Source organism: Hyperolius riggenbachi, chromosome 2, assembly GCF_040937935.1.
Source record: "Hyperolius riggenbachi isolate aHypRig1 chromosome 2, aHypRig1.pri, whole genome shotgun sequence".
NCBI lineage: Eukaryota > Metazoa > Chordata > Amphibia > Anura > Hyperoliidae > Hyperolius > Hyperolius riggenbachi.
In genome coordinates, this window is record NC_090647.1 from 458,420,234 (window position 1) to 458,440,154 (window position 19,921).

A 19,921-nucleotide genomic window follows, 5' to 3' on the forward strand; every position below is an offset into this window, starting at 1 on the left:
GCACAGCATCTCTGCTCAGTTATTTATTTTTGAAACCCCAAATGTAACTCCAACCCAGTGAAAGGGAACATGTGCAAGAATCACTCGCAGATCGGCGACAGAACTGCCAGGAACAGAACTTGTCGCACAACTGCCAAATATGGAAGCAATCTTGCCTACACTTCTGTTTGTACTTAAGCTGGCGAGCACCACAATCAGCGTGTTGTTATTCTGCTGTGTATTGTGGTTGTCAGGTTGTGTTTAGCCTTATCCATGCTCCAATCCTCTTACCCAAATGGCACTCCTAAAATGACACAGTGTTTTATCAGATTTATAGTCCCATAGCCTAAATACCGCAACAGACACAAGAATGTAAATGTACCACACAATACTGCGATCTCCCACACATTCCAAATGCTTACAGTATAAAGGTTTTAAAGCCAGGCACAAACATTTTCCTAGTCTTGTGCAGGCATTTTGTGGAAGAGCTAATCTGTGTAGAATCCCAATTCATATCAGATTAAAGGGATCCAAGCAGCTTTTTTTTCTGCAGTTTGTCCTGGTTTCTAATAGCTGAAGAAGCTGCCATTTCCCCCCTCCCATTGCCTTTAATTATCCAGGAGAAAGTGTGAATGTAATCAAGTGTGACTCTCTAAACTGTTTTAACCACAGTGTTCTATCTCCCCACCCCCTGCTGATGAAAGCTTTTGTTTGCTCATTGCTACTGCTAATTACAGCAGTCCTTATCTGCTTGCTCTTTCGGAGGAAAGCAGGCAGCAGAAGTTGGGTAATAAAAGCCGTTCAAAAAACAATTAAATGTAAAAAGAGGTAAAATTTAATTTTTTAGTAATGAGCCACATTGTTAGAATAGATTTTTAATGTACTATTGAGCTACCCTGGGGAATAAAAATGCTGCTCAGTTTACTTTAAGGGCCTGTTACCATGCCATGCATTTTTTTGCACATGCAAATATTCATTACAAAGCATGGTACATAGAAGTATATGGGATAGGTTCCATTCTATGTGAATTTTGCATGCAGCAATTTTCCAGATGTATTTGCATTTCGGATGTGATTTGTGTATAATGAATTTCAATTGGAAAGGCATGTGCAGTTAAAGTGTATGCTTTACTTGAAGAAAACCTAGAGAAGGGTATTGCCCTATGTAAAATCGCATACTATGAAAAAACACATACAAAAAGTGCGGTAAAAAAACACCACATCCGGAAAAAAATGCATGTATTTTACTCCATGCGATTTGCCACATTGCAGTGGAATTGGGCCCTAAAGCCTTGTACATACCTTAGGTTGTTTTCCTCTGCTTAGAATCTAGCATGTGAACAGCATCACTGCATATACAGTGGGTTGCAAAAGTATTCGGCCCCCTTGAAGTATTCCACATTTTGTCATATTATTTCCACACACATGAATCAATTTTATTGGAATTCCACATGAAAGACCAACACAAAGTGGTGTACACATGGGAAGTGGAACGAAAATCATACGATTCCAAACATTTTTTACAAATAAATAACTGCAAAGTGGTGTGTGCATAATTATCCAGCCCCCTTTGATCTAAATGCAGTCAGTTGCCTATAGACATTGCCTGATGAGTGCTAATGACTAAATTTTGCTATGGAATAAAATTGCTTTGCTACAATTGCACTAATCCCAGGTGGAGACCCAGTCCTTCTTTCTATGTTGGTCTACAAAGTATTGACTCAGGGGGCAGAATAATTACGCACACCTCACTTTGCAGTTATTTATTTGTAAAAAATGTTTGGAATGATGTATGATTTTTGATCCACTTCTTACGTGTACACCACTTTGTATTGGTCTTTTACGTGGAATTCCAAAAAATTGATGCATGTTTGTGGCAGTAATGTGACAAAATGTGGAAAACTTCAAGGGGGCCGAATACTTTTGCAACCCACTGTACATCAGTTCTATATCATCCACCCCACCCACCTTCACCAGTACACACCCACCCTCTACCAAATGCTGGATTTATACTTTTTCACTCCTAGGCCAACTTTCTCATGTCTACTCTTCCATGTGCAGCAGCACTTCCCTGTCCTGTGCAGCTTCCTTGGCAGCAGCTTCTCTTTCATGCATTGCTCCACATTTGCCTCCATTTTGAATTGCATTCCACTCTTTCATATACAGCAACCCCTCTTCCATATCTAGCACCTCACTTGGGGAGAAGCCACCCAAGACCCAGGCCGTTTCAGCCTTTCCAGAAGTCTAGCCTTGCTTCTCCATCTAAAGTGTAAAGGATACCAGAGGTCAAATTTTGAGAAACTGGGGGAGCAGGCATATACTGTTACCTGTCCTGATGCCTACCACTCCCCCAGTTCTCTTCTCAGCCCCCCGTAACTCACCTAAAAGCCCCCCGGGTCGATGTTCAGTGCGCAATGAACCTACAGCACACCCCCCTGGCCAGGAGTGCACTGAGCATGCATATGACATCATTACGCCATACGCATAACGTTATATGCATGTGCAGTGCACTCCCTGCCACATGTGCCCGCTGTAGGATGCGCGCAGCCCGGCCAGCGCACTGAACATTGGCCTGGCTGACCACAAAAAGCATCCCGGGGGGCTTTTAGGTGAGTTACCAGGGGCTGAGAAGAGAACGGGGGGCGCGGTAGACAGCACAGGTAGCTCCCGTTTCGGAAAAAGATTTGATCTCTGGTATCCTTTAAGCAGCATGATGATGTAAGTCATGGAGCTACACTTTCTCCTGACACAGCCACCTGTTTAACTCTTTCAGCTTAAAGTTACCCTCTATTTGCAGTAACAAGTAAAGAACTTGGAAATACAAGTACAGTATTTAATGCTTCATGTTCTGTAACACTTTCACAACTGCATGCTTAAAGTACTCACAAATGAGTGAAGTCTGTATGAATGGGAATCATTATTTTCAGGTTGTTAAATGTCAAGTATTAGCAGTAAAAATAAGTTGGCCCATTCCTCTGCAGTCTCTAATGATGAACTGTGGAATCTGTGCAGGAATCATTTACAGGCTGTCGATAATTAATGTTATGAGCTGACGGCCCACCAGCTACAAGCTTGTCCTTTATATAGAATTGGGAATGTTGGCAGACCTACGTCTTCTACATCTGCCCAGGGTGGCTGTTACTAAATACAGCTCTGGGGATGAGGTGAGAAATGTGTGTGGAGCAGAACCATATCTGAGGTGACAGACATAAAACTATCACAGTATAATTTCCCAGAATGCAGCTGGGCTAGTGTACTGGTTAAGGGCTCTGCCTCTGACACGGGAGACCAGGGTTCGGATCTCTGCTCTTCCTGTTCAGTGAGCCAGCACCTATTCAGTAGGAGACCTTAGGCAAGTCTCCCTAACACTGCTACTGCCTATAGAGCGTGCCCTAGTGGCTGCAGCTCTGGCACTTTAAGTCTGCCAGGAGAAATGCGCAATATAAATGTTATTTGTCTTGTCACAAATCAGTACCAGTAATCAACCACACCTGTACTCATTCTGCCAACACCTTAAGTTCTCCATGCATGTTGCAGTCTAAATGTAAGTTTATGCTGACTGACTAGCACAAGAATAACAATAAAAGTCATTATGCAAAAAAAATAAAAAAAACTCCAATGCTACATGTGTGGCTAGTTTTAACATCTGCATAAAATGAATAAAAAAAATAATCTACTTTATCTTATCTTGGCTTTATATACTCTTGTATTACATTCAAATCAAATTGAATTTCACAGTGGGTGTTACGTTCCCTATAAAAACAGGAACGCAACAGAACAAAAAGTGTCACACCGCACATTATGGATGCATACAGTGAAGAATACCGTCAATAAAAAGTATGGTTCTCTATCACTGTTAACTTGTGTGTTATGCAGTAATGCACTGCATGATGCACTCCGTTAGATCGCTCTGCACTGTAAACATCACATACGTTTTGCGGTTCGACCAGTGGCGTAGCTATGAATCTCGGGGCCCCGGTGCGAGTTTTACATTGGGGCCCCCCAAGAACTCTATACGTAACAATTGATATGGCGCAACAAAACCTGCCAAGGTCATCTACAGTGTCAGAGGTGCCAGAAGGGGATGGGGAACAGCTTGTTAATGATTACTACTATTCAAAGCATCTATAGAAGTGATCATTACCAACACAGGACCAATAAACAGCTTATACTTTGGTTTAGGATGGGCCCCATGGGCCCCCTCTGGCCCAAGGGCCCCGATGCGGTCGCTACCTCTGCAACCCCTATTGCTACGCCCCTGGGTTCGACTATATGCATTATAATATGGCCATGCCTTCCAGCTTTTTGAGATGAGAAAGAGGGACACTAAGACACGCCCCTGCCACACCTCTAATCACGCCCCACTACACCCCAAGCCACGCAAACCATAAAAATGTCATAAGCAAAAGACGTAATTTTAGAATTCAAACCTCACTGGTCCTGTCTATCATCACTGTTTTTTCTTCATATTAACAGTTGAAATTAAGTACTATATCAATTTAAAGAATAGGAATAAAGTTTGGAGCCGAATGAAGACATTTTTTCAGTAGAAATAATGTACATTTACATAAATCTATACATCAGTCCTGAAAAGGGGGACAAATGAGAAAGAAAAAGGGCCAAAAAAGGGACTGTTCCTCTGAAAATGGGACAGTTTGGAGCTATGATGTGGCTGTTGTGTCGCACCACTGTGAACGTAGCCTTTAACACACATATTAAAATTTAGTAACTTGTGCAATCCTAAGGCTACAAATTGTACAATGTGGTTGTAATGTATGGGGCATTTACATAAACAGTAATAGTGGGAACCAAGTAGGGCTAGCTAATGCATTGCCCTTGCACTGAAGCAGGTACATAAAAGTGGACACTAGTTGATCTTGTGTGTGCAGGCTGGGAAGAAAAAATTTGAAATTACGGTAGATGCAAATTAACTATACACCAATATAGGAGGAGGAAGCTAAAGCAGACTCATTCATCAGCATTCGGTTTGGGCTACATTATGCATATTTGACAAAGGTAGACCAGGTTTGTTTGGTATATAAAGCCTTGTATACATGTTGGATTAAACTTGGTCAAGGTGGCTGATAACAACTGCTGTTGCTGAGAATCTAGCATGTGTAGAGCAGACCTCAATCCCCCTTTGTGATCTGTGGCTATAGTAGCGCCCAGTGGGCAATTTGGGCGTCGGATGCAACAAATATATCTAACGCATCAGGGCAGTGGAGGGACCAAAAGTGGCAAAGATTGCAGTGTAGATAGCAGTAGCAGGGGTAAGTTACCTGGTGCAAGTATTAGCCATAGGAGGTGGGAGGGGGAGTGTTAGGGGTAGATTAGTGTTAGGCTTAGATAGCAGAAGGGTAGGGTTAGTAGAGTTCAGGGAGAGTTAATGTAAGAAATAGGTTAGGTAAAGCAAGGGAGAGTTAATGTAAGAAATAGGTTAGGTAAAGCAAGGGAGAGTTAGGCCTCTTTCACGGTAGGACGTTGCGTTTCAGTGCGACGTTAAGGTTGCACAACGCGGCCCTAACGCAACGCATATAGATTTTAACTTGGATGTTATTGTGTGTTCTTTATTATGCGTCTCTTGGTGCGCCTTTCGCGTTGCACGCGATGGAGCAAAAACGCAGCATGCATTACATTTAAAAAAACAAAACAAAACAAAACAATATTACGGAGCATGTGCAACACAAATAACGCAGCTGATTCATTGCTAAACACACAGCATGCAGCACTTTCTAATAATGCTACACATTACACACAAACAGAATGTATGCACTGTGAATGTCGCACAGACTTAGTATTGCTGTGCGTTAGTCTGTGCTGAAACAACTTCTAACGTGCGACTTTAACGTCGCACTGTGAGAGGCCTAAATGTAAGAAATAGGTTAGGTAAAGCAATAATAGTAGAATAACAGTAATTCTTCTGATATTCTATCACAATTACCCAGCACCCAATAGCAGGCTATCAGCAGCATTGCCAATATTCTACTAGCTGCTTCACCCTGCGCCCCAATTTTCCCAGCAGCATTTTTTCGTAAGTGACACTGTAGCAGTTACATGGATTCTACAAAAAACATCCTGTTTCGGCTTCTCCTAGAAGATAATATTTCATCTTTTTACAATAACTTTTCAGCACTCTGCAAATGACAAAATACCAAAAAGTAGCTGAAAAGGTATTATCAAAATTATTCTGAGTATTTTCTTGCTTGCTGGTGGCTTAACCACCTAACCGACTACCTAACGCAGGAGGGCGGCGGCAGAGTGGCTCTGGTGTTTCTCCGCGACGCCATGTAGCGTCATCGCGCAAGGCGTGAGATTTGACGGGAGCTTGTACGAGCTCCCGTCACTGTAAACAGCAGTGCCCAGCAATCAGCCTGCCAGTGGCTAATCAGTGCTGGCAGGCTGGTTTTTGCATTTATATACCTAAATGTATTTTTATAGCACTGACATCTTACTCAGCGCTGTACAGAGTATAGACTTGTCACTTAACTAGTTGCCGACCGCGTCACGCCGATGGGCGTGGCCACGGTCGTAGCCCCAACACCACCTAACGCCGATCGGCAAAGTCTTGGGGCAGGGATTTGCTGGAGATTGCGCGTGCATCTCCGCTTGGATGATGGGGCTCCGCTCCGTCATCAGTCTCCCAGCGGTGATCGCCACTGGAGACTGTCTATTTACACAGTACAGTGCTGCGATCTACAGATGTACAGATGACAGCCATGTGACACCGCTGTCCCCGAGACACACAAAAGCGATCCTGAAGATGAAGCCTATGACAGCCAATCGCGCTGATTGGTTGCCAGGGGGAGGGAAGGAGATTTAAAAAAATAATGAAATAAATAGGGAAATTGATTTGAAAAACATACATGTAAATATTTATTAAAAAACAAAAACATCCTGGGAGCGATCACAGCCTACCACAAGAAAGCTCTGCTGGTGGGCACAAAAGGGGGGGGGGCTGAAGGCTGAATCACTTGTGTGCTGAGTTGTGCAGCCCTGCAGAGGCCTTAAAGCTGCAGTGGCCTATTTGGTAAAAAAATGGCCTGGTTACTAGGGGGGTTTAGGCCCGTGGTCCTTAAGTGGTTAAAGAGAATCTGTATTGTTAAAATCGCTCAAAAGTAAACATACCAGTGTGTTAGGGGACATCTCCTATTACCCTCTGTCACAATTTCGCCGCTCCTCGACGCATTAAAAGTGGTTAAAAACAGTTTTAAAAAGTTTGTTTGTAAACAAACAAAATGGCCACCAAAACAGGAAGTAGGTTGATGTACAGTATGTCCACACATAGAAAATACATTCATACACAAGCAGGCTGTATACAGCATTCCTTTTGAATCTCAAGAGATCATTTGTGTGTTTCTTTCCCCCATGCACTGAAGTTTCAGGCTGCTCTTTTCTTCTTGCAAACAGCTTTGCCCTTGTATGTAATTCCTCAGTATGTGAAAGCCCAGCCAGCTCAGAGGACGATTTATCCAGCTGATTAGAGCAGCTTCTCTCTTCTCTCTTATCTAAACACACAGGCAGTGTGCATAGAGGGGCCAGAAAGGGTGAGTTCATAGCAGAACCACAACACTGAAGAACTTGGCAGCCTTCCAGACACAGGCCGACAAGTCTGACAGGGGAAAGATACATTGATTTATTACAGAGACTGTCATAGTAGAAAGTGCTGCAGTTAGCCAGAACACATTAGAATAGCTTTTGGAACATGTAGGATGATAAAAAACAGGATGCAATTTTTGTTACGGAGTCTCTTTAAAGAGGCGCTGTCAGCCATACTGTCTCAGAAAACAAACAAACAAACACATATATAAGTAGATAAATACTTGCTCTACTTACATAGCATATGTATTGCACTGTCCATGTTTTGAATTTAGTGACTTTCTACAGTAAAAAAAGAAAATCCTTCTTAGCATTTCCCATTTTAACTGTGGCTATTTTGAAGCCAATCCTGGTGTAATTTCCTCCCTTACTCTCCTCTGCCCGATTTGCCCCACCTTCACTACAGAAAGTGCATTGTCGCAGCATGAGAAATATTGACCAATCAGAGAGGAACAGAGGGCTGGGAGGGGAAAACAGGAGGGAAAGAGGATTCAGCCAATCAGGCTGCATTAGTTAAGTCTGAGGGGGCATTAGAGAAGCAAAAAAGGACAACCCAGCATGCCCTGCAACTTCCTTTTTGTGTACCAAATATTGTGTGTACCAAAAATAAGAGTCAGGTAAACTGGGGAATGATCATTTATAAACAAGAAAAGTAATAGTGATTTTAAATTCTGGATTGCATGGGTAGCATCCTTATTACTTGCTTAACAGATAAAAATAAATAATTGATTTTTCATTTTATGCCCGACAGTTACACTCAAAATCTAATTCCTATCATAGGCATATGTCTATGTGAGTATTGTGTAATGTATGTAACATAGTCTAAGGCCAGGTTGTTGTTTTTTTTCGGGGGGGGGGGGGGGGGGGGGGGGGGCTAAGATAAAAAATATATATTTTTTTTAAATGTCTCTTTCTGATTAATAAAAATAGCAGCAGAAATCAAGCAAAGCTCTATTTGTGAGAAGAAACGGGGGTAAAATTAATTTGGGTGCTAAGTTGTATGACCGAGCAATAAACCATTAAAGTTGTGAAGTGCCGATATGTAAGAAAAAAAGCCTGGTCACCATTTTATTCATAAAAGTGTGAAAATATCACCTAGGACAAAACTTAAAAGAAGTGAATTTGATAGGGGCCTGACTTTTTTGTACTTTTATAACCCGTGTCTCTTGTCTATCTTATTCTCCGTAGATATGAATTTACGTTTAAGTAAAATATCGTCTCAGTCTCCATATTCTTTTCCCTCCCCCATCACCACAACAACCAAGCCAAACAAACAACTATAGGGGACACCCATTTATACCTTGTAAAAGAACTAAGGTACAATAAGTGGCCAGCATGGTAATAAAGTAAAGGGGCCCATACACCTAACGATTTTCCTGCCGATATATGGCCGATTCGATCACAGTGATCGAATCAGCTGTGAAATCGGCGCGCATTCGAATGCCCGACGACCGACGCAATACAGCGGGTATACATTACCTGTTCCGGCTGGCGCGGGTCCCCTGTCTTCTTTCCACGCTGGGTTCCGGACCGGCTGCAGCTACACAGAGCTTCCTGTCCCGGCAGGAAGTTTAAACAGTAGAGCGCCCTCTACTGTTCAAACTTCCCCTGGACAGGAAGTTCAGTAGCTGCAGGAACGGTCTGGAGCCCCGAGCGAAGAAGACGACAGCGGGGACCAGGGGACTCGCGCCGGCCGGAACAGGTAATGTATAGCAGCGGCAACTCCACAGATTGTGATCGGTTTCAGGCTGAAATCGATTCACAATCTGTTTGCAGTAAAGGTGGCCATACGATCCCTCTCTGATCAGATTCGATCAGAGAGGGATCTATCTGTTGGTCGAATCTGATGGCAAATCGAGCAGTGTATGGCCACGTTAAGGTGGTGTACACAGAATAATAGCTGAGTAACAGAACAGAGACTCTATACAGAGTAACAGCTGATCAGTCATGTCTTGCCAAGCACAGTTTCCAGACATTTCTGCCGCCACGGATAAAATAACATGACGGAGGCAGATCCTATCACTTTAAATGACAAGAATTGTTCACAGAGCAACAAGACATAAACAGGAGGCTGCTTCCAGTCACATGACCCCCCACAGTCACCCTGATGACAGATGCATATCTAAGCCATTCTATTAATACCTCAGGCCTGGTGTCCTTTTTCAAAGTGACCACAATTCTGTCCAGAACTTAAATAGTTAAAGACTTCCCAGTCAGCTTAACCCTTCAAACAGTAGCTGTTAATTCACTAACCCAAGGGCACACTGCTGTGGCAGGCCTGCAGTGCAGTGTGATAATGGAATTTACAAGGCAAAGGTGACAAAACCTGTCAATTATCTAAAGAGCTTCCAGAGATGCAGGCTTGCCAGTCATCTTTGACATCATTTGTGCATCCACATGAAAACCTTATTCCTGCTAAAAAGTGCCATTATGTGTATATGTCATGGTATCAACCTAACCACCATGCACAAAATGTTTACTAAAAGATTACATTGCGCACACACACACACACACAAACAGGAATTCTGAATTTTTTTTTAATTATTATTACAGCAAGAAATCCGATTGAATTTCCCATTTTTATCGAGATGTTAGTGATTTTTTCTGATCATTTTTATGAAATTTGAATGGTGTAGGATAGATTGAAAAAAAAAAATTCTTAGGTCTATAAATCAAGAAATTGACTAATTCTTTTTCATAATTGAGGAAAAACTTAACAAGTGTGTGGTACATTGGTGAGATTTTTTTCAATTACAATCATTCATAAAAAATGATTGCAATTCTTGAATAGAAATGTAATGTTTATAGCGCAATCATGCATATATTCAGTGCATCAAACCTACCTAAAGGATTAGGACAGGGCCGGTTTAAGCAACAATGGGGCCCCAGGGCAAAATAAACCGGGGGGCCCCCCCCCAACATATACCCTGGAACAAAAATCGGCATTAGGGGACCTTTTTTGCAGCTGGTATAGTCAGGGTGTGAAATCCCAATCGGTCGGAGCTCCACATTCTGGCTATCCCAGCCTGCATGGGGGACAAGGGGTTAAAAAGTTTCAGGAGGGGGGACCCCACATAATTTTTTTTTTAAAAAATTCCCATACTCTAAACATAAAAAAATTTGGGAAAATAGGAAAAAATGCCAGGGATCTTCATACAGCCATATAGCGGCTGTATAGCGATCCCTGGCCAAAGCGCTGCGGCTGCGTATGGTGGACCCCTGGAAACCCCGTCAGGAAATTTATTGCGCTTTCGTTTGATGCATGTAAAATTACACTACCGTTAGGTTTGCTACTAAAAGTGACATTTACCGCATTTAAAAGTATACTTTTTTCCTTTGAAACTTTAAAATTGATTTTCTCAAAAACTATAAGGTCTTTTTGAAAAATAGTTTTTCCTCTTATTCCTAATGATCTCCTTAACATATCCTGCAAATTTAGGGTTTCTAACATTTAAGGTGGATTTGCTATTAACCATTAAAGTCGGCAGGTTTTTAAATGTGTATTTTTTTTCCTTTGAAACTTTAAAATCGATTTTCTCAAAAACTATAAGGCCGATTTGAATTTTTTTTCCTCTTGTAGCCACTGGGGGCCCCTACAAACTCTGGGGCCCTGGGGCAGCTGCCTCCTTTGCCTCTATGGTAGCGCCGGCCCTGGATTAGGAGCACATATGCTAACTCCCTCTTCCCTGTCTGTGACCATTGTCAGTACGCGCACAGCTTATGTTGGTGTGTGTATGGTGCACATGGATGTATTTTGTTAGCTCTCTTGTGGTATTAGTTTGATGCACTATATGTCCCAAAGAGGACGATAGGATATGTGCACCTAAACCTTAGATAAGTTTGACACACTAAATGCTTGCATGTTTGCGCTATGTATATCTTAGGGCCAGAGTTAGGACAACCTCTACATGGTGTATGCGACTGTGGAAGAGAATGTATTCTTTCATTACACAGACCCCAGTTTTTAAAGTAAATGTGAAGCAATTTTAAAAACAAAAAACAGATACTTACCTAAGGAGAGGGAAGGCTCAGGGTCCTATAGAGCCTTCCCATTCCCCTCACGGTCCCCTCGTTCCCCCGCAGGCTTCTCCGTTCAAATCTTCCGCCGTGGGAGACTTCGGAAGTCTTTGGAAGCATGAGTCTTCTCGAAGACAGGCGACTCTATACTGTGCACATACGAGTGTGCGAGAGAGGACACTCGCGTGTGTGCGCAGTGCAGAGCAGCCCATCTTCGGGAGCCAGAGTGCTACCGAAGGCAAGCCAAAGCGGAAGAGAGCAGTCTACGACCGAATGGCTAACTGGGGAGCCTGCGGGGGAACGCGAGGAGACCCTCTCCTTAGGCAAGTATCTATTTTTTGTTTTTAAAATCGCTTCAGACTTCCTTTAACTTAGTTGTAGGGATATCACTAGTTCCTGTGTGACTTATGCATTGACTGATGACATCATGCAGCAGATCAGGTGTTTCTGACATTTTTGTCAAATCTGACAAATTAGCTGCGTGCTTGTTTCTGTTGTGATTCAGATACTGCTGCAGCCAAATAGATCAACAGGGCTGCCAGGCAGGGATGCTCAAATTCGGCTTCGGGAGATATCCGGATTTTTGCTATCCGGATATCTCCCAGTAATGCTGTGCGGGCTGGGCGGGGGGGTCAAGCTTACCTCTCTGACGTCTTCTTCGGTCGTCCCTCGGCGCCTCCCACGATGCGCTCCAAGCGGCGGTCACCTGATTACAAACACTTCCTCCTTCCGGGTTGAAGGAGGAAGTGTTTGTAATCACGTGACGCGCATGGAGCGCATCGTGGGAGGCGCCGAGGGACGACCGAAGAAGACGTCAGAGAGGTAAGCTTGACCCCCCCGCCCAGCCCGCACAGCATTACTGGGAGATATCCGGATAGCAAAAATCCGGATATCTCCCGAAGCCGAATTTGAGCATCCCTACTGCCAGGCAAATGGTATTGTTTAAAAGAAAATAAATATGTCAGCCTCTATATACTTCAGGTTCTCTTTAAAGGGGAACTGAAGAGAGAGGTATATGGAGGCTATCATGTTTATTTCCTTTTAGACAATACCAGTTGCCTGGCAGCCCTGCTGATCCTCTGCCTCTAATACTATTAGCCATAGCCCCTGAACAAGCATGCAGCAGATCAGGTGTTTCCGTGGTTCAGACTTATAAGTCTGATCTGACAAGACTAGCTGCATGCTTGTTTCTGGTTTTAATCAGATACTACTGCAGAGAAATAGACCAGCAGGGCTGCCAGGCAACTGGTATTGATTAAAAGGAAATAAACATGACAGCCTCCATATACCTCTCTCTTCAGTTCCCCTTTAAATGAGGGTTACAGAAGGGGTGAAATTCTGCTTCACCCGATAAATGTCTTTTTTTAGATACATTCCAGGATGGAAAACTAAAGAGATAAGCTTTACACAGCCAGACCAGGAAATCACCGACAATTGTCTTTATTTGCAGCCAGCCAGGGACGATCAGTGACAGCAAAATTCACAATATCATTATCTGAAAAAAGGCATAAAACAGCACCGGCTCGACTTCCTTCAGGACTTTCCAAAACAGTAATACAAGGTTTACATCATTACAAGATAATACACACAAAATTAACTAAGTCCCATCATGGGGCATTCTTAAGGATGGATACAAAATGAATGTGTTCATTACTGATTTAGCTGTGAGTGGTAACAAGTAGCATAACATAATAATGATACAAAAACACAACGTATATCATCATAGTAACAGAAGAAAATGTTAAAACTTTTTTTTTTATAAAGAAGTGGTTTAAGCGTGTACCAGTGATGTCCCCCTTTCCAAGGTTTCAGTACAACATCATTCATCATTTTATGAACTAAGAAATAAATATGGTAGCCATCATATGCCTCTCACTTCAGGTTCCCCTTAAAGGAATTCTATCAAAGATTCCATTTTTGAGGAAACATCTTTAATCAATGTAAAATAAATGTAAATAAAGAAATCAGCATATATTTTTTTCTGTGCTGTAATTTTTTTTCAACGTGTGTGTAACAGTGTGCCCTGAGGACACACTGACGGCGACGGGGTACTGGAACAGTCCATGGTGACAGGTGACGCCAGGTGTATAACAGCATTGCAGGCTATTCCCTGGCTCCCCCACCCGTGGCCGCCGCAGTAACAAGCCATCCGTTCTTCTAAGTTATACCCGCACAATATTATTAAGAGGTCGCACTTCCATATGCGCACAGTGTCCCGGCGAGTCAGTGGATGATGTTTGCTATCGAAGCAAAGGAGGGCGGAAGTGTTCCGTTCTGACAGAGCGCTGTATTATTGCAGCGCTCTGTCAGAACGGAACACTTCCGCCCTCCTTTGCCTCGATAGCAAACATCATCCACTGACTCGCCGGGACACTGTGCGCATATGGAAGTGCGACCTCTTAATAATATTGTGCGGGTATAACTTAGCAGAACGGATGGCTTGTTACTGCGGCGGCCACGGGTGGGGGAGCCAGGGAATAGCCTGCAATGCTGTTATACACCTGGCGTCACCTGTCACCATGGACTGTTCCAGTACCCCGTCGCCGTCAGTGTGTCCTCAGGGCACACTGTTACACACACATGTTGAAAAAAAATTACAGCACAGAAAAAATATATGCTGATTTCTTTATTTACATTTATTTTACATTGATTAAAGATGTTTCCTTTAAGCAGCATGGGTGTGCCTGATGCAGAAAGCGTCAAGGCAATCTGTCAAGGGACACCTGTACAGCTAGAGGTGAGGCTGTATACTATTCACTGCAGCATTAATTTTGTAGTAAGGATCTCCACTGAGGCACAGGATGAACCACCAGTCTGGACACACCCCCTCCCCACGTCATACAGAGGCCCATGGACCAATATGGAGGTATGACAGAGGTCATGTGGGATGGTTCTGATACAGCAATAATGCAGCCAAGGCCATATGCAGTCTTATTACCAATTTGTTCAAGTTGGTTAAAGAAATCTAAATCTAGCCGGCCATCTAGCAGAAAAATAAGATGCGCATGTGCCCAGTGTGACGTTTCCACAGTCTGTGTTGATTTGGGGAGCCATGTCATCTGCTGGTGTTGGTCCACTGTGCTTTATTATAAAGTGTAGCTAATAGATGGTAAGTGTATGTAATAGATGGTACACTGTGCTTTATTTATACTTACCTGAGGCTTCGTGCAGCCCCATGAGGACTGTGGGCTCTCTTGTCATCCTATTCTGCCCCTCCGTTACTGTGCTATACCTCCCAGTAATCAGTCTAGCCGCGCTCGTCGGTGTATGCGCGGCTCGCCCGCATGTGCACTACCGCCACGCTCCCATGCCCGGGAGAGTTCTGCACTTCGCGCTAGGTAGTACTGCAGAATGCACCGGGCATGGAAGCACGACGAGGGGTGCGCACATGGCCAGCCGAGCATACACAGAAGAGCTTCTGTAAAAAAAGACTGCACTCTCTGTCATAGAAAAATAAGAGTAAACAGTCTCACAGTTCGTTGCCACTTTACATCAGGCTCCGTTATAGTTTGGCTGTCTTCCAAAAGATCTTTAGCTCTTTACTTCTAGACAATCGCCTCAGCATGCAAAAAAGAATAAACAAAACCGCCTTATAGCGTATCACTGTGCTGAAAGGTTGTCCCAACACCTCTATCAATCGCCTGTGAGGTCATTAAGTTAATCACCCTGCCGATCACCAGTGCGTAGACACTCCCCCCTAAGTGCCTGCACTCACCCTGTAAGCCTCCTATATCTCCGGAGGTCAGATTGATAGTTTGTGGGGGTTTAAAGGGATCAGGGTTATCCTCCTATCACGATCCAGCCTCAGACCAAGAAGCCAGCGTGGAAAACAAGCATTGATCAATTACGGTCCTGGTCCCCGGGAAACCGCTCTGCAACTGCAGCCTCAGCTCCCCGTCTCGCTGCTCCGTTCGAGTAACACACTTCCTGATCCAGTCACATGTGCTGCAGCTCCACCCACAGAGGAGACACAGAAGAGCGCGACCGGCTGGATTACTGGGAGGTATAGCACAAGAACGGAGGGGCTGAACAGGATAACGAGGGAGCCCACGGACCTCATGGGGCTGGACGAAGCCCCAGGTAAGTATAAATACACCCTATTACAACTTCTCAGGTTCTCTTTAAGTTCCGATTCAACTAAGCCGTCTACCAGGAGACATTAGCCAGATGCCAGATTGTGTACCCTGGGAGGAGCACATGAACAGTACATCTCTTGCCACAGACACATGTATAGATGAGAGTTTGGGTTGGGGGCAGGTTGGGCTTCTTACATTTCTGACAGGTGGCGGGGCAGATAAGGTATACTATATTATATGGAAACACTGGGGAGCTGGAAGGCAGTGCAATTTCCACTGAAAGCTGAAAATCACTGTCAGTTGTTATAACAGCGCAGCTTTAAAGGAGAACTCTATTAGATATCATTGGATTCGGAACATAAATGGGAAACCACATATAATTTATATCCTTTTTAATTGATAACTTGTGAAAGAGCAACAATATTTGAACACTTTCTGTAGCTGGCTGGCTGACTCACCAATGTGTATGGCTCTGGGGATAAGCAGAGAGATTAGAGGCATTAGATGCAAGGACAATTCTGCTGGTTGGAAATTATCGTATTGTAGTGAACTCTTTCTACAATCATTTGTTTTAAAAAAAAATGACCTGTGTATGGCCACCTTAAGGCATGATCACTCAATACTGTCTACTGTTATCTAATCAGGGATAACTGCTTGTAGTTTACACAGCAAATCTAGCTCCAAACAGCTTCAAAAGTTTATGATTATTTATTCCTGTGATACAATGAGGGCAGCCATGTTCTGTTTGTCACAGGCTGAGGGCTGGAGATGCTATCAGCTTGCCTGTGTAATGTGACAAATTCAGTCCCCTCTCCTTCTCCCTCCTCCCCTCTGCAATCAATGGCTAGTAACTTCCTCCTCCTCCTCCTGCCCAGACTGAGCTCCCATAAGCCCTTGCTACAGTGCCAAGGCACAAAATGAGCTGTGGGCGAGGCTTGTTTAGTTTATGGGAAATTTGAGTATTAAAACAAAAACAAAAAAAGTATTTGGCTTAAGGAATGCCCTATAAACTATATGAAAGGAACACAATTATGCAATTAGTAAAAGTTTCTCGGACCCACTTTAAGCTGCTTCCCTCTGGACTGATGCAGAGGAAGTGTAAAGGGTAGGCTGAAAGGACTTAAAATGGACCTGAACGCTTGTACAGGACAGAAGGAAAACACAGAGAAATGCACCGTATATATTTAGAGTTTAGCGTAACTCCCCCTTATCTGTGACTGTAATCTCAGTAGTGTCAGCTTGCTGCCCCAGTAGGGCAGCTAATTTTTAACCACAGTATGTTAACCCTATGACTGCAGGATTTGTATCAGCTATAACAAATAAATATTTTCTTTAAAGGCTATTATGCTGGTGCATATCTTTTAGAGCAGAGAAAAAGTTCTGAGTTCAGGTCCGCTTTAAAAGATACCTCAGTAGAGGCAATATTCTGGCTGATCCAGAGGTCTCACAGCTCCTCCTACAGCCCCCCATTCAGCGCAGGATCCCTCTATAGCTATATGACATCAGCAAGTGCAGGAGCAGCTTTATTCTACTGTGTGTAAGCGGACCTTACGCGCACATTCCCAGTGTGTTTGCACTATTAAATGGCCAACTGCAGAGAATGAAGAGGAAGCCTGCGCTGGAACGGGGGGGGGGGGGGGGGGGAGGCTCTATATTGATCTAGGAAGCCTCTGGACCACCCCAGGACTTTCAACTACCGAGGTTAACTTCCCCACTTCAGGTTTACCTCAAGAAGCTGTCAGCTGAGACGCAAGATACACATCCTAAAATAGTCCCTCAGTGTGAAGACGTTGGACTAAGGTGGCTGCAGCTCCATCACTGTTATGCTAGGTTCACACCAAATAAAAAAACATTTCCATTTTCCAGAATGGAGAAAAACAGACATCCATATATTAAGGTTGACACACAAGAGTGCAGCAATATTCCCATGCACAGACAGCCCACAGCAATATTACAGTTGCTACCTGCAGCATGTACCACGAGTTACGCTATTAGCGTGACCCACCCGCGGTACCCGAGTATTTCTTTCTTTCTAAAAACATAACAGCAAGAGCGCAGGTTCAAATTATTACAAAAACCTTCATGTAACTGGTTCTATTTAAAGGACTACTGTAGGGTGGTAGGGAGAAAAAAAAAGTAAGTTTAATTTACCCTGGGCTTCTAATGGTTCCCCGCAGACGTCCTGTGCCCGCGCAGCCACTCACCGATGTTCCGGTCCCCGCCTCCGGTTCACTTCTGAAATTTCCAACTCTAAAGTCAGAAAACCACTGCGCCATCATGGCCATGTCCATGCTCCTGCTGATGTCACCAGGAGCATACTGCACAGGTGGGCCTGCGCAATACACTCCTGGTGACGTCAGTGGGAGCGAGGAAATGGCCGCGTAGGTGCAGTGGTTTCCCGACTTTAAAGTCGGAGATTCTAGAAGTGAACCGGAGGCGTGGACCGGAGCATCGGTGGGTGGCTGCACGGGCACAGGACGTCTGTGGGGGACCATAAGAAGCCCCAGATAAGCTCAGGGTGTTACAGAAATAGCTAAAAAAAAGTCCATCATGACGTAAAAAAGGTTATAGTTAGTGTTGGGCAGTTGGGCAAGGTTGGGGTTAGCCTGGAAAGGGTTGGATGGAGGACTAGTCAGGGGTTTCATGTAATGCTGAAAGCAGAAGTTGAGATTACTTCCTCACCATGACTATCAGTGCCCAACTGATAGCGCATCCAGTTTCATTGGTGGCAAATCCAAATGTCCACCCAACCCACAGCTATTATGATGGAATAGAAAACAGATTCCATATAAAACACTGGGCATCAGGTTGGGAGAAATAGGGATGGTATGATCCACACGCAGCAAGTTAGTCTCCTGGCCATAGTGCAGATACTGGAGGCTCTTACCAGCTTTGGCCAGAATAACCATCAGTCACTCAGCATCTCAATGGGCTGGCTGTTAAATTAATGCATTCTTTTGCCTACAGATTTATTTTAAGTAAGATTTTACAAAAGATTCGTTTTAAACAGAGTTTCACACGCAAAATTTGTACAAAGAAGTTATCTGTCCGGCAGGTAGAACCACCAATACAGACACATGCTGATGAAAAATCACTGAGAATATTAAACGTCTCACACACAGATAAATAAGATTCAGCGTTCTTTGGTTCACACACGAGATCACTTTAGTCCATAGTGTCTCCCTTATTGCACCGCCTGGGAAGCAAAACAGCTAAAAAGACACAAGAAGACTTAAAATTATACCAGGTAAAAACAAAAATATATAAAATATACAGGTTGTGACTTAATGGCACACACTGGAAGACTTGTGTTCTGTCAATACATGCCTAAGGAGGATATTAAAAAACAGATCAATACTAAAAACTAAAGCAAGTTCAGTGCAATAACCCTCCAAATGACACAGACAAGGTCTTCTCCAGAGTGACCATGCTTAATGGCTGCCTGATAATATAAACTAGAGTCTCTCAACTGAATCCATTTCCTGCAGGACAAACTGTGGTGTACAGCTGACTAGACAATGAGACACCAGGGTGTCATTCAGAGTGAGGTGCAAACATTGTCAAAACAGCTCCAGAGGTGACAAAAAGCAACACACCCATCTCCTCTTGTGTGAAGCATTAACTGTAAATGGTTTTGTAAAAATAGAGCGCTCCCAGCACCTTGTGGACATTCCTGTGTTATCTCTCACTTGTCATGCTGCCTGAGGCAGGCGCAGTGTCAATGGAGGAGAGATGCATGAGAACATGTGTCTTCTATTGTCAGGTTGCTGGATGCTGTTACAGGGAAGGGGGTAAAAGGCCCCCGACAATCTCCAGTGCCGCTGACAGGAAACTTGACAGGAGCAGGCAATGCTGGGCGAGGAATCACTCAAAACGTCGCAGGTGGTTATAGAGAGATTGGACATAAGTGAATACACACATTGGATCCGGTTTCCTGCCCATCATCAGCATATCTTCAACTTCAATGAGCCGGTCGCAGTGGGCCAATTTCCTGAAATGTGATAAAGAAACAGCCATTAACAGAGAGCCTCTATCTATATGAAAGCAACACGTCTGCCTGCACATTAGTATGTTTATACAGATTATACATAGAAGGGTAATTTTTTAAATAAGAGATCATGTCCTGTGAGAGAACTCAGGTGAAAAGCATCCTGAATCAGGGCCGTCTCCTTCAGCCAAACCTGAGGCCAATATAAAATAAAGAAAAAAACAACAAAAAAACAGGCTCTGGGTCCTGCTCTTCCTCCCATGGCC

General features: G+C 43.7%; 1 protein-coding gene across 1 annotated transcript in view; it reads right to left on the reverse strand.

The window, feature by feature from the left end:
• Positions 1-18,129: 18,129 nt before the first annotated feature.
• SMTNL2 (smoothelin like 2) overlaps positions 18,130-19,921 on the reverse strand; it is a 163,285-nt gene continuing 161,493 nt past the window's right edge. Inside the window, exon 9 of the mRNA XM_068270102.1 lies at positions 18,130-19,658. Within this exon, the coding sequence (XP_068126203.1) occupies positions 19,532-19,658 (127 nt within the window). The 3' untranslated portion in view covers positions 18,130-19,531. The remainder of the gene's footprint in view (positions 19,659-19,921) is intronic.